Source organism: Sarcophilus harrisii, chromosome 2 (genome assembly GCF_902635505.1).
Source record: "Sarcophilus harrisii chromosome 2, mSarHar1.11, whole genome shotgun sequence".
NCBI lineage: Eukaryota > Metazoa > Chordata > Mammalia > Dasyuromorphia > Dasyuridae > Sarcophilus > Sarcophilus harrisii.
Genome location: NC_045427.1, coordinates 338,403,877 through 338,419,623, shown reverse-complemented (window position 1 = coordinate 338,419,623; position 15,747 = coordinate 338,403,877). Strand labels below are relative to the sequence as shown.

Below are 15,747 nucleotides of genomic sequence, written 5' to 3'. Positions count from 1 at the left end.
CTTAGCAATATTCCAGATTGAATGTTAAATATTAGAGGACTTTCAGAAACCTCTCAATGTCAGGACCATATTTGCCTTCAAATCTGCAATTGCTTAAGCAAATGTAATGTTTAATAGCAGGTTTTAATTTGGAAGTCCCAGATGCATTCCGTTTAAGCAGAGAGTAACTTTTAAAAAACTTCATGCCCTACCATAGTTTTTTCCTCCACTGTGTTATATGTTAAAGATGGCATTCTTTGTATTTTTTACAAAGATTTGCTTCATTAAACATGTGTTTTACCAAGTAGGGCCCTTCATCTATTACTTTTTAAAATGAATTCTGGAAATTTTTTTAATGTTTCAAAGTTTGTGTACATTATGAAATACTGCACAGTTTTTAAAATTATGCAAACCAAACCCTATTTGCTGTAAACATTTATGTTATCTTCAGGATATTTTACCTTTAAATTTTCAATAAGGCTTTGGATCTTGGCTTGAATTGTCATTAAGCTTAAAGGAGATTTTTCTGAGTCTGGTCTTCTATCCACATAATTAACAGGTTCTCTGTCTCTAGAATAAACCTTCTTTCCCTCCTTCTCTCCTCCTCTCTCTCCCTGCCTCCCTCTCTTTCTTTCTCTTTCTCTCCTCCCCACTTTGGACAGAAAATCCACTACCTTTTACATGCTCCTTTGTAAGGGCAGCATCCTTTAGTATAGTGTTCATAGTAGATATACCAGAAGACTAAGTATATGTGCTGTTGACAGTTTTTGTTCTCCATGTTTTCTAATTATTTTCATTTTCATTTCCAAGTCTATGGCTTACATTTATGAGATGATTTACTTTTCCCCTTCAAAGCATATTTGTTGTTAGCCATGGTGAAAATATAATGACTACTAATGAATACAGAGAGAGGCACAGTGCCATTCATTGCTTGAAAACACATTGGAACTAATTTAGAAATGCTTTTCAGCTATCCCACTGTTTATGCTGCCCAAATTGTATACAATCTTATCATATAGTGTCTGCTTTATGTAAGGAATTTTCAAAATTTTTGGAATGCAGATTCCTTTCAAAATTCTTTATGTAAAATTGAATTTCCATAATGTGAATTTACATAAAGGGAGAACTGATTGTACCCCAAATATTTATGCCAGCATTTTTTTTAAGTAGCAAAGAATGGGAAACAAAGTGGATTCCCATTCATTGGCAAATAACTAAATAAATTGTGGAACATGAACATAATATTCATGAACAAAATATTACTATAAGAAACAATGAATATGATGAATACAAAAAATCACAGGAAGACATATGAACTGATGTAAAGTGAAGTAAGGAGAACCAAAAAAAAATATACACACAACTGAAATAATATAAATAAAAGAAGCAAGAGAACAAGACAAGCAAAACCAAATACTGCAAATAATGACCAAGACAGGTGGAATATTGCATATAATGCCAGACATTCTGATATGCTGGAAAAAATTCCTTTTTTTCATCCTTCTTATTCTTTGTCATACAAAATGCCTCTTTGGGAGAGTAATAGGAAATGAAAGTAATATAAAACCAAAAGAAACAGGTTGGTGAGGTAAAACAATATAGTAAGCTATATTAATATGAAGAAGAGAGCATCTGAAGGAAGCACAATAAAGGAGTTTGATTGATTGGACAGGACTCTATTCAAAGTGTCCAGTGGTGAATATGAGTTAGACCAAGAATATTGAGAGTGGGAACAGCAATCTGTTCTGACAGCATAGTGGGAGACATTGGACATTCTGATAGGAGCCAAGAAATCTGAACTCCCCCTTATCTTGAGTCTCACATTAACAATTTATAATCTTAGAGCAAGTAGCCCTCATTCTTAATGAACCAGAGGGGGGTTTTGCAACTAAGGGGATTGAGGCAGAACAGTTAAGGAAACTGAGGCAGAACAATTTAGGGAAACTGAGGCAGAACCAATTAGGGAAACTGAGTCAGGACAATTAAAGAGGACTGTGGCACAACATTCCACACTCTCTCTCTTCTGAATCCTACGTGAAGCAAATAAACCAAAATAAAACTAGAAAAGAAAAAAATGCAAGGACAAGTCTCTCTCTGATAACCCCAGAGTTAACAGCAGTACAAAGGCTCCCTGTTGCAAGCATGTCAGGTCCTCTGCAGTTGGGGCATCATCTCAGCCAGAGAATACAGTTTGAGATAGATAGTTCACTGTGAGTTAGCTGGTCTGCAGTCATTGGGCACTTAACTCAGTTTCTACTTACAAAGCAGCAGGGCTCAAAGGCTCAAGGCCCTTTCAGAGGGGCAACCCTCTCCATGGGAGAAGGGTGAGGCTTGGAGTAGCTTCACCTGTCCCTGCCCAGAGGAACAGACAGGGCTGCAGAAAGGATCAGATTGCAGAGCACATTATGCAAAGTTAGACCATCATCAAGGCAGGTAAACCCCAAACTGTTAGATGCCTGATATCAAACTACAAGGAACTTTGAGATTGCTGAAATACTAATTAATGAACTGGGGTTACAGGACTGGAAAAACAGATCAGAGAGATTGCCAGTCCCAAGACAGGTGTCTGATTTCTGGTTGTTTAAAAAAATAATAATCCCAAGAACTGACTCCACCAGGGCAATTCTGACAGAATAAGGGGTTCCTATTCGTTCAGGCATTTTTAGAAAAATATGCCAGTTTCCCCAATGTTCTATCTCTCTCTCTCTCTCTTTTTTCTCATGGAAAGAAATTATCAAATGACCATTCCATATGTAAATCCCAAGAGTGCATCAAAATCCCTATACATAACAGACTAGTACAGTAGCATTTCCTAAAAATTCCTCAAACATAACAATAATAGTTACACAGTTTTAACAAATCCCATCCCAAATCTTAAACACATAGTAACAGAAGGCCCAGGCTAGGTTTAACAGTCATTCATCAACCATTCCCAAAGTCCTCCATATCAGTCCAAAGTTCACTAGAAGCAAGGTCCATGGTTTCATGTAAATACTGCTGTAGGCTGAGAAATGGTCAGAGGCTCTTATTCCATGCAGAGTGTGTGCTGTGCTGACAATCAAAACTGGTCAAAGTCTCAGAAGCAAGTCAATATTCATGATTTGACACAAATCCAATAAATAAAGTTAGAACAGTCTGAGCTAAAAAGACTGGTCCACAAGACTGCTGCAAAATGTGAAGAGCCAGTAGCTTTCTATGTGAAGAGATGACTGCTTTACAGGACATGCACCAGCTATAGTCTCAAGTTTTAACAGCAGTTAGGTCTCACAGACCACTGTTAATTGTCCTCTTATCATTTAGAAACTTTAAAGAACACACACACAAATACCCAATAATAGACAGATGACCAGGCTAAATACTTATTTGCCTAAGCATGTAGGATACAATGATTACATATAATCAGACTGAAAACAGCAAGGTATGACATAACTGAATTGCATTAGCAATTCTATTGACCATTACTCTGACCATAGAAATCAGTTATGGGAGGAAAAATTGCAAGAACTTAACTATAGCATAACATAAGCAGTCAAAACTCAACCTTCAGCACATACAGGATAACATAGCTTTAACCCAGTTTTATTCCAATAAATTGTCCCACTAACTGTCAGAGAGTGGAGCTTTAAAACTCCCATAAAGCATTAATTAATTAACTATAAACCCAAGAAATTTTATCTCCAATCACAGGTTCCATTAATCAAATTTAAGAAATATTTACCATAACCTTATAGTGATAACAGTAAGAAATTTTTCCCAATAAGTTCACAACTTAAACAATTATCCAAGTAGATGTTTCATAAGTGAATACATACAAATTAGTTTGCTTTTAAAATACCCAATACATAGAAAAAATCCCAAATTGCATATTGTCCATAACAGAAACATTTTCAAAAGGACAAAGAAAAACTCTTATTTTCAGAGACCCTTTAAATAACCTCAGGATGACCCACTACAATCAATTTAAAACTTAAACAGAATGTCCAAATACCACATAAGAGAATCTGAAAGATTCTTTAAACTTTTAGAAATAATCCTACCAGTATGGATCACATTTATGACCATATTCCTCAAACAAGAAAACCATTATGTATCAAGAAACAAATATTCAGTCAATTAACCTAAAAGTAAGCCTGTCCCTTTAAATCAGTTTGCTGCACTGGCAGTAATTTGATTAAAAAAAAAATGGCTGGAACATACTTAATGGGGTGAGGGAAGGAGAGCATTCCATGTGGACACTCTTCCCCCACTCCTGCACTCCTGGACAAAAATTTCCTCAGGTTCCCTACTCAATTTCTTACATGGAAATCCTTCTCACGATGTAGCCCATCAGTTTCTTCCCAAGTCTACCAGATTCCCAACTTTCTCCTTCTTTCATGCTACATAGTTAAACAATCTCCAACAACTTTCCTAACTAGACTCTCCACTGCTAAAATAGCAGGAAGCTGTGTGTGTGTGTGTGTGTGTGTGTGTGTGTGTGTGTGTGTGGTGGGGGGAGGGGGTGAGTTGAATCTTTATCTTTGAAGACAAAGGACTCTCTTCCTGTTTCTCTCTCCCCCACTTCTTCTTCCTGTTGCCAAAAACCTTTCTCTTCCTAAAATCATGCAAACTTTTAATTGTTCCTCCAAACCAATCTTTCATAAATCACCTGCATTCTTCTTTCCAGTTCTCTTCAAAACTTTTAAGATTCACAATATAGTGAATAGCTAGATAACTCCATAAAATATAACTTACAATGTTAACATTTAAACTGAGTCAAATCAAACTTTTTACAGGTTTTTGTTTTTTTTTTCTTTCTTCCTGAGTGTTTGTCTGACCACAATTAGCATCTCTCTTACCTGTCCAGGGAGAGCTTGAATTGTATTGCTCTTTAACTAAATCAGGCTGCTTTTTTTTTTCTTTTTTCTTTAGTAATAAAGATATCAATATTTAAACAAATTCCAAGATCTTATCCTCCAAATAAACAGATCTAGCATGCAAAGGCAATAGCAAAATTATTTCTCACAATTTTCAGAATCATCCCAAGTTCCTAATCAATTTTTTTCTTCCTGAGTTTCAATCAGATAAAGTTTTATTGTCCTCTACTCTAGCAGGCTCTGAAAACTGCTTTAAGGGAAAAACTTTCCTGTCAGTTTAAAATGGCCAATTTCCATTTACTTACAAATTAGTACAATAGGTTAAAAAGTTTAAAATCACAAGCAAATTTTCAAATAACCAATTCCCAAATTTTTTAATCATTGTTCTCAAAACTTAACAGAGCTCTTAAATTAACAAAACAGACAGACAAATCACACAGAACACATACAACTAGAAGAGTGCCCCCAAAAGGCGCTCAGAATCAGATCAGACCAGATGTTTCCAGATTTAGACACCCAGGACCATCACATGGTGTCCTGTGGAGGTTGGCAAGGGGGCTTTAGCGCTGCGTCCCTCTTACCCCACTTGCTACAGATATAGGAGTACTCACCAGACTATATAGGTGGCTGCAGGATAGTTAGACAGCTGCAGGTCCCCCTCAATATCTTATCAACCAGAACTGGCTTTTAGGATGCTCTGTGCCAATTTTGCACCAAATTCAAAAATTTGGGTCTCACTCTCCTGGTCCGCAGAAAGAGATTTCTGGAAATTGGGGCTGAGGAACATCTCTCAGTGGCCACCCCCTAGGATACATAACCTCTTTCCCCCTCCAAAGGAATGGGACTGGCCATCAGACTGAACCAAAGGCTTATCTCGGTGGGAATGAAATAATAGCCCAGGCAATAAAATTCAAGACAGCCAAGGTGTTTGTAATTTAGAAATTATTTATTACGGGCCAGGACAGACTCTCAGTAGAGATCCAACTTGAACCCAATAGAGATAAGCTTATAAGCAATTCTTGTTCTGAGGTTACAACAGTGACTGGACTTCTCACTCAAGAAGGGGGATGCTGGGGAGCTTATAGGATGTCTGACATTGTTAGGCAAGCATTCTGTCTGAACATAACACTTCCCTTAATTTAGTTTAAGCAACATTTTCCTATAAGCCTGAGGCTCCTTGACCCAGGGATAAGGGGGCCAGTCTTTTATCCATTTCACTGAGGAATTGGAGATATCTTCCTAATACTGTCGAGTTAGCCTCAGTCCTGTTGTTTTCTTCCCAATATCAGTAGTTGTCATAAATTAGTCAGACAGATTAATTGGCATTTAGAAAGGGGTAATTTACTATAGTGGCATAAATTGGTATCAATGTTACAAAATAATTCTTCTCAAAGTTTGTGACACGCTCTCTAATCAGACTATACATAGAATATAATTTTCAATTTTGGGTACCATATTTGAAGAAAGACAAGAGGACCAGAATAGAGAGGGAATAGAAACCATAACAAAAAAGGATGACTTAAAGAAACTGGGGTTTAGTCTGGGTGTGTTGGAGTGTGTGTGTTCATATATTGCATGGCTTGCAAGCTCATGTTTAGCTCAATCCTGTGATATGGCTTCCAAAAAATGTGATCTTGGGGTATATGGGTATAGATTTCAGAAATGAGGAGATAACAGTCCCACTGTACTCTACTCTGAGTAGACACATCTGGAATTCTGGGCAACATATTTTGATAAAGACATTGATGAGCTATAGAATGATTGGAGTTGGGCAACTAGGTAAGACTAAAGAGAGTTCATGCCATATGAAGTTCAATTGAAGGAATTGGGGATGTTTAATCTGGAGAACAGAAGAACATAAAGACTTCAAATATATGAAGGCCTACCTTAAAGAAAAGAGATTAGGCTTTTTTTGCTTGGTCACAGTGCAAAAATAGGAACAATGAGTGGAGGTTACAAGAAGCAAATTCAGGTTTCACAGAATCATTGAGTTTTGGAATTGGAATGAACCATTGACATTTAATGCAAGCCATTTCCTCCCTTAAAAATCCAAACTACAATATACCCCACAAGTGATGCCAATGATCAAATTTTTCTCTCAGAGTTAAAATCTTCAATTCCCTTTGCTTGTTATCTAAGCATTTGTCATTTAACAAACATTTAATAAGTGCCAGGCACTATGTAAAGAGCTGAGAGTACAAAAAAGAAATTTCGCTAGTCCATGAGCTCAAGAATCTTACAATTTAATGGAGGAACACAACACACAAAAGTAGTGGTGGAGAGAATAGGTATAGAGTTGAGGGAAGAAAGGTAACTAGTATAGGCTCATGGTGGAGGAGTCAAAGGAGTTCAGCTGTGTGGGAAATGGAGAGATAACTGGCCTCTTTAATTGGAGTTTTTAATGTATATGGAGGACATTTGTGATTATAGAGTTTTAAAATATATTACAAAATAACACTTTTTTGGATGCTTTTTTGTGTTTCTTTGAGTATCTGACTATCCCAATAGCAATTTTTTCTACATTGAAATTCCTTCTAGAGTCTGTAATTTGGTGGAAATAATCTTAGGCAGTTTTCTTCCTTCTTCATCTTAAGTTTTAAAAAAAATAGATTTGTAAGATAATAGGGAAATAACAAACCTCATTCCATTCTATTCCTGTCCAGAAGCCTGCCATTTCTATATTTTAAGCTGTGGTCTAGGATCTCATCTCATTTTTAGACAGCAGTTTTAAAATTCACCTCTCTCATTAAATTTATGTGCACTTGTACTTTGACTTCAATTATCATTGAGGAAAACACCACTCATATATTTATGGACTTTCTACCATGTATGAATCAGCACTAAAGGGTTTATGGTTTGAAATGTCAAGATCTTCTATTTATTGGCCACTGAGTGGGAGGAATGATTATTAAAAAGGAGAAACTACCTTCTTCCCTTCTGACTTCAGATCCTGTTTAGATGGTTTTGTGTTGCTTTTTTTTGAGGGGCCTCTACCCCATCCACGAGTCATTCATGTGCTCTTAATATCTAATGCACTTGATCTGGACAAGTAAACCTGAGCATGGATTTTGGGCTTTCTTATATGAATGAACATTTCTAGATATGTCTGGGGAGGGAGTCTGAGAAGAATTGAGTTCAGCATGTGAAACTTATTTTCAGCAAGAGATGTTCATTGGAAAAAATGACCACTTGCAGAAAAAACTGATCAGGAATTGCTTGCACAGTGTAGAGTAATGGTGAAATGTGGAATGTCTGTTTAATAGTTCTACATATTGCTTTATATTCTGATGAGATTTAAGTATTAGCTTTTGGAAAGATGGTAATAATAGTTATGTTATTTGTCAGTGGTACTTATGGTTTTGTGTTGAGCATTTCTTTTATATATAGTAAACAAAAATCTCTCCCATGTTTAATTAACATTGTACAATAAGTACTTTTTTATCTTTCTTCCCCCATCCCACTTTGGAGGGTTTTAAGATATGAGCCTTAAAACTTTTTTTTTTTCCCCCAGATTACCACAATTTAGGCCCAACAAACTAAAAATCACGTTCCCTCACTCCTTCTCATTAGAGGCCAGTTATTCCAGAGAATGAACCCATTATGGTCTATGTTTCTGAGTCCTCAGAAGAGGGTTGCCTTATATGTCCCAGAAGTTCAGCAGTCATTTCTTAATGTTAAAATTGAAAACCTGAAATTCTGAGAGTCTTTTCACCTTCTTTTCTAAGAGGAAGATGAGCTTGCGTTTTGTGCAAATGTCCTAGGAGGACATAGGAGAAACATAAACATTAAATATTCAATTAAAATTTTCCCATTCCTTATAGTCATTTATGTTCTTTTGTTATGCCAAAATTTCCTTGAACTGTTCTATCTCAATTTCCCTGCATTAGTTACCCTGAATTATATCTCCATTGTGCTGAATTAGTATGCAACTCCCACTTTTTCCTGTTCATTAGGACTGTACTCTAACCCCTTTAAACATTCCAAAAGATAAGACTATCTCAGATACCTAATTGACATCTTCTGTTTGTTCAGACATCCTGACTCTGGCTTCCTAGTAAGAATTTATAGTTTTTGCCCCATCCTGATAGAACCAAATTTATGGTCCTGAAACTTACCACTCTTTGCTTCTTGCCTCTGTTTCTCTTCTTATTAGAGTCCTATAAAAAAAACAAAACCTGGGATTCTCACATACCACTGGATACTTTGAGATGAGAGTCCTGTCTAGTCAATCAATTAAGCTCTCCAAAACTCTCTAATCTCTATCTTGCCTCAGTTTCTCTGACATTACACTTTATCTAATTTTTTTGTTACTTTGTTCGATTCCTGTATAGGTCTATTTTCTTTTATTCTCTTTCTAGGTTTACTTTCATTTATTCCTTTTTACTCTATTTACTTTTTTATTTACTCTATTCCCTTTAATGACAACTGGTTAGCCACAGCCAACATCTTTTCCTTCTCTTATTAGATTCTGACTCTCAACCTTAAACACTATCCTAACCCTTACTTAATCTTATCTTATTCATAATGAAGTGGGAGGTCCCTTTAAGAAACTATTTCTTATTGATTTGTGATTCCTTTCTGATTCCCAGCCCCTCCTGGCTGGCATTATCAATCCAGGATGCCAGGAGCTTTCATTCACAAGCCCTGGTCAAAAGCATCCCTTTGAATTCCAATAGGAGATCTGGGCTTGTCCCAGCCCCCTTCGGATCTGAGCCAACTTGAGCTTTCCCAGCCCCCACTGGTTCTGATCTCCTTGAGTTTCCCAACCCCCACCAAGACAAGCAATATAATGAGTTTCCATCAACTAAGGTCTTTGCAGATGGACCTTGGCAGTTTCCTTTACTACCAGGTCTTTCTGCCCACTGAGAACTGCATTCTCAATGCAAAACTCCACTTTCCATAGATCTGCCCACTGGAATAATATTCTTTTCCAGTGCCATCTTCTCTTTATCCTCACCTATTTCCCTAACCAGATTTTATTCTTCCAATCCCCATAATAAATCTCTTTTATCAAGCTAGGTTTACGAGTCTGTAAATTCCTTTACAGGGAACTTCTGTGCTGCCAGAAGGAGTCTACCCTTGCGCCAAATCCTAAGGAGTTGCAGGGGAGCTCCATTTGATTCCCTGAACCCCGAACCTGCCATTAGACCTCATTTACTTCCCTGACCACCAGAAACCCTAATTTCATTTGGGCTCCCTAAAACTAAACCTCATCAATTTGTTTTATTTTCTTTCCCTTATCAAAAACCTCTTTCTCCTCAAGTTCTTTATCATTGGGTTTTTTTTCCCTTAAGTCTTTTCATCTTTAAGTTGAGTTTTCTCCTCCAACTTGTGTAAATCTCTCCATTTTCCCTCAATTTTTTTCTTTGAATTAAGAAAGTATTTTCTAGTAGTTGGAGCTATTCAGTGATGGATAAGTAGCATTCAAGAAGTATCTAGCCAGCTACTTGTTAAATTTGCATAAAAATTAAGTTAATATGCTAATATTATGATTTAGAGGTACAATTGAGGAATGATAGAGGTGGGGTAGTTCCCATCATTGAGTTCTACAGCTTAGGGACCAACAGAATCAGACTGAATTACTCCTATTGGCCAGCATTATTTTGTGCCACTCCTAAGGTCGGCTAGTCTTAAGGTTTCTCAAGCCTTACCACTTTCTCACATCTTATCATATACTATATGTATGAGGGCAGAGAAGTTAAAGAAGCCTATAACTACATGGTTTTTAGTATAAATATTGCTTTACTATCTGTAATAAACAATATAATAAAGATATGAAAGATAATAAAGATTAAGAAAATAAATAATAATGTTGCAAACATTCATATTTTTTAAAAAAAAATTAAACATGACTTTGATGGGGGTGAACCCTGAAACTGTCCAAACTCTCCTCTGGAAGAGGCCTAAGAGGGGATGACATAAAATGAGATCTTTTGGGGAGACTCTCAAATCCTAGAAAACCATACCTTTCCCAGACAAGCAATTCCTTCCAGAACAGGACCTTATGTTGTTATGCCACAGTTCTCTTATTATTTTGACTCAGTTTCCCTAATTATCCTGACTCAGTTTCCCTAATTGTTCTGCCTCAGTTTATAATTGTTCTGCTCAATCCTGCAAAACCACCCCTCCCTCTTAATCAGAATATTTGATAAGGATAAAAGATCTTATATTTTAGAATATCAGAATGCCTCTCCCTATCCTAAGCTATCAGCTATTCAGATACCGTCTTATCAAGATGCCTCTCCCCATCTCTGGGGTGCCTCCCCCCATTATGTTATCCCTCTCTCTGGTGGCTTACCCCACTCTGTCAGAGTCCCGTTCCTGCTCTCAACACCCTGACTCTGCCCCTGCCTCAGTCTACCCCCTGTGTCTGAGCCACATGTATATATGTCATTGAGAACTCACATTGTTTGCTGGATTCTTGGAGAGATAATCTCATTCAGCCCTGGGATCAAACCATGGATCCATTTGGTCTCAGTAAATCTCTCCCTTTCAAATAAAATATTAAATACTCTCTAATATCTATCTTGCCTCAGTTTCTCTGGCATTACAATGTCTGCCAAAATCTCTTTAACTCTATCTCCCTCACCTGAACTAGATCCTGAGATTCCCAGCTTTTTTTCTCCTCCTTAGGATACTGATTTTAACCTCTGCCCTCTGAGAGAAGCAGCAGACTCTCTTCTACATTAGGGAAAAACCTGGCCATTATTCTGAAGACCCTACTCAACCTTTTGAGGGGTCTAAGGCCAATGCCCTCCTTGATCTTTCCTGGGGAGATGTTAATATTAAATAATCTGCCCCAGATATATGGAGGAAGCTGCAGAAGCCAATTCTGGGCCCTCAAGTTTCTCCTACCCTGATGTTAAAAACAGCTGTTGGGAATCTTTAATGATAGAGATCAAACTGCAGCTGAGGATAGAGGCTGCAGAATAAAAGCAAGATTAGGAGAAAAATCTCTATCTTGGCTGCTGACATTTCTGGGAAGCACAGATGTTTGTGCTTTAGGTATCATAGAAACTCTCCAGTCCTTGTCCTGAGTTGGAGCAGGAGGAGCACTGGAGGATGCCTATAGGGGATGAACTGTCCCCTCCCATCCCCTGCCCTCTGGCAGGAGTTTGGGGCTTGGTCAAATTAACCCTCACTCTACCACAACATCAATATCCGAACCCTGGCTATCCCCAGATGTAGCGGTAGGACCATTGAATTTCTTTTTACTATAGGGAGACTTCTCCTTTATTCTCACTCTGGCACTCTGGTTTCACCTGCCCTTCCTCCCATAGAATGGAGATTGCAGGGAAACTTAAAAACTGTTTTGAGACTTTTCCTCTGCCTTTCCAGCTTGATGATTTGTCATTTAAACACTTGTTTGTTATTATTCCCTCCTACCCTACCCCTTTATTGGGGTGTGATTTAATGGTGAAATTGGGGACCCAAATTTCTCTTCTCAGACCTCCAGATGATCTTTTTGTACTGCTCCCAAAGCTCTCCCATATTTCCTTTGAAATCTGGGAGAAGATAGATTTCTCTGCTCCAGCTAAAGCCAGGATTGAGAAATTTCTTAAGCACAAACTTTTAATTAAAGAGTTAAGAGATTTGGAGCCGTTTAATTGCAGTTTTATCTTGATCTACAGTCCCGAAAGGCATGGCCATGCCCTGGGCCATCCCAGACTGGTTGCTTACTTCTCACAGAGCAAATGCCCCTTTGCAGGAGGTTTCAAACTGCTTTTAGGTTTGTTAACACCTTTACTAATTGGGTAGAAGTTTTCCCCCACAGGACTGAGAAGGCTTAGAAGGTATCAAGGCACTTGCTAAGCCTGCCTGTCTCCTTGCAGAGAGACAAATAATCCAGTTTTTACTTCTCAGGTATTTCAAAGAACTCCTGTAAGCACTCTGGAGAAAGAAGGGTTAATTTGTCTGGTTCTTCTTTCTCTCACTCTCTTCCACCTAACTTTTTCTCACTCCAAGAATGAGAACTTTTGCTCCTAGCATTTTCTCTCCTACTTTTCTTGATTGTCATTCTATGACCCCTGCCAGCAATTAACTCCTTAGCATTTTATGGCCCTGGCCAGTAGTTAACTCCTTCTCAGCCTTTCAGCTAGGGACTCCATTGGCAGTGGGGATGGTCAGGATTGTTGGGTGGGCCATCAGCATCCTTAAGGCAGCCCAAAGATGGGACCTGATGCATTTTTTGCAAAAAGCCCTATTCCCAAATGTCACCATCTCCACGCTGGATGACACCCCACTTTTAAACTGCTCATGAGATTTGTTTCCTCTAGGTTTCAAGCTACGAATTTTCAATTGCTCCTTCAGCTTGGAGATCATGGAGTGACTGACTGGGACATTCAACACCCCTTAGATACCGCTGCTATAATCTTCAGTTCTCACATTTCCCCTCCTGGTAGGGCACCCTAAATCCCCAGTGAATTTAGGGACATCTCTACCTCCCCTTGTCAGCTTGAAGCAGCTACTGATGAAACCTTTGCCCCTTTACCCCGAATGAATTTGGGGATTGGACTTGGTAGTGAAGCTTGGACTGCTTCACTATCACTAACCCCATCAGCTTTAAATATAAAAATATTAAGAACCCATGAAAACAGTTTTAAAATGCAAATAAATAATGTAATGAAAAAAAATTTTTTGTTATTAAAATGGTAATTGTAATTATTAGAGACCTTCTTGAAGCCCTGATTTATCCACCAGCTATTAATCTAATGCATATTATATTTTATATCTCAATAAATCTGTGACAATGTTAATATGTTCCTTCCACTGTCACATATCAAAATCAATACATGTCTGTTTTGTCCTACTCCAAAGCCTTAGTATGGCATGAAGGAGATTCTGAGTTTTTGAATGATATGCCAGTAGAATGCTGAAAAGAATTCTTAGCAGCAGATTGTAGCTGTTTTTTTGAGGATCATGGAAGGGTTTATCACTCATATATCAGCTACACGTTGATGATTCTTTGGTCATGGAAATTTAGTAAAATTCATAGCATATAAAAATAGCATTTCAATTGCCACAAATTGACAGAATTTCAAAATGTCTCAAATATTCTTCAATTTATTAATAATATAAATATCTTTTAGAATTTTAATTTACCAAATACATTTTCTGAACTTGCCCCAGTGATTGGCAGGACCATATGATAAATCCAGTACATGTGACAAAAATATTTTAAGATTCATTCCTGTTCATATAGTCTTATATGCCAAATAAAAAATTAATTACTTCTTATGTTATTAAAAAATCTAACATGTTATTTCTTTATGGTGATAAGAAATAGGTGAAGTAATTATATGTATATATATATATATATATATATATATATATATATATATATATATACATTAATCAACACTAAGTGCTCTTAAATGCTTCACTTAATTGCTCAGTGAGTGAAACTAATAATGGAAAGATAAAATGATTTGGAATCTCCTATTTTATCTTTATCAATTTATAAAAGTTACCTACATTTCTTCATGCCATTTCGGGGGCCATTTCTAGAATTATATCAAATTTTTATAGAGTATTACCAATGAAAGGCTTTGGAGTTGTTGTTGTTATTTTTGTTTTCATTTAAATATTATTAAATTATTTATCCTATACCCAAGAAGGTACTCCAAAGACTAAAAGTAAAGGATTCTCCTCTGTTATACCACTCATTATTTCCTTGAGATAGATTTATACTTAATTTAAAGAGAAAACAAAATAAAATAATTCAGCATCTCAAGTATCCTTCTGCTTATTTTATCTCTCTTAGTCAAAAGACAATCTCACCTTGTTGTAGAATTTCAAAACTCCTCTATATAGAAAGGCTCTCACGCTGTTAGGAAAAATTCTGATTGCTTCATTACAGTTCAAAATTGCTTTGGAATATCTCCCTTTCAGTCCATAGAAAGCTGCACGACTTATATATGCCTTTTCAGAAAAGGAAAGATACATGCTATAATAACACTGATTCTTTTTTTTTTTTTTAACTGAGGCAATTGTGGTTAAGTGACTTGCCCAGGGTTACTGAGTTGGTGCTCTATCCACTGGACAACCTAGCTGCCCTAACACTGATTCTTTAAAAAAAAAAAAAATCGTGATTCTGTATTTTAGATCCGAGAGATGTCAAATTTATTATCTGCAGGCAGCAAACTCCCACAAAATTCCCTAGTGTGGCCCAAAACAGATTAAAAAGTAATTGAGAAATGTTTACAAAATAAATAAAAATACAATACCACCAGTTTTACTTTCTCATGCAACTCACAGTGATCTACTTTTGAGTTTGAATCCATTGCTAGATTAAGATCTAAGAGTCAAAATATGCTAGTTTGAAAATACATAGCACTTTTAAAAAGTAGGCATCACTATAATAATAATTAAAACAACAACAAAATGAGTTTGGAACTCCTAGAGCTAAGCTTTAGATATGAAGCACCATCTAAAGAAAAGAGAAATAACTGGACAGTGTGATGTTAAATAATCTTAGAAAAAAGAATATGAGGCATAAGACTTCCAAAAATTGATTTAATTTGCAAAGATAGTATTTGCATATGAAACCAGGTTATCTGATTCCTTAGAGACAAAGGAGTGATTTACAAAGCTCATTTTTATAATAGAAAAGGGGAATTTAAAATTATAGCAGTTTTAGGAAACTTGTTTTGAACATAATTCAGTTGGACAATGCAGATTGCACCTCCCAAATTCATACTGTTGCTAACATTTAGTGTATTGACATGTCAGAGGGCACAATGGGGAATTTCTAGGGTGGGACAACCAGTAAATTTGATATTCTATTGGATTAGAGCCTATGTCCAATAGTGATTTCCTTTTTAGCTGAATTCCTTGAGAAAGGTACTTACAATCAATGACTCTGCTTCTCCTCTTCCCTTTCTTTTCTAAAACCTTCTCAATCTGACTTTACCCC

General features: G+C 36.8%; 1 protein-coding gene across 4 annotated transcripts in view; it reads right to left on the bottom strand.

Moving 5' to 3' along the window:
• TTC6 (tetratricopeptide repeat domain 6) overlaps positions 1-15,747 on the bottom strand; it is a 309,674-nt gene that overhangs the window by 47,020 nt on the left and 246,907 nt on the right. For all 4 annotated transcript variants that reach the window (XM_031952943.1, XM_031952946.1, XM_031952945.1 and 1 more), the window contains one exon: positions 14,613-14,753. In XM_031952943.1, the coding sequence (XP_031808803.1) occupies positions 14,613-14,753 (141 nt within the window). The remainder of the gene's footprint in view (positions 1-14,612; positions 14,754-15,747) is intronic.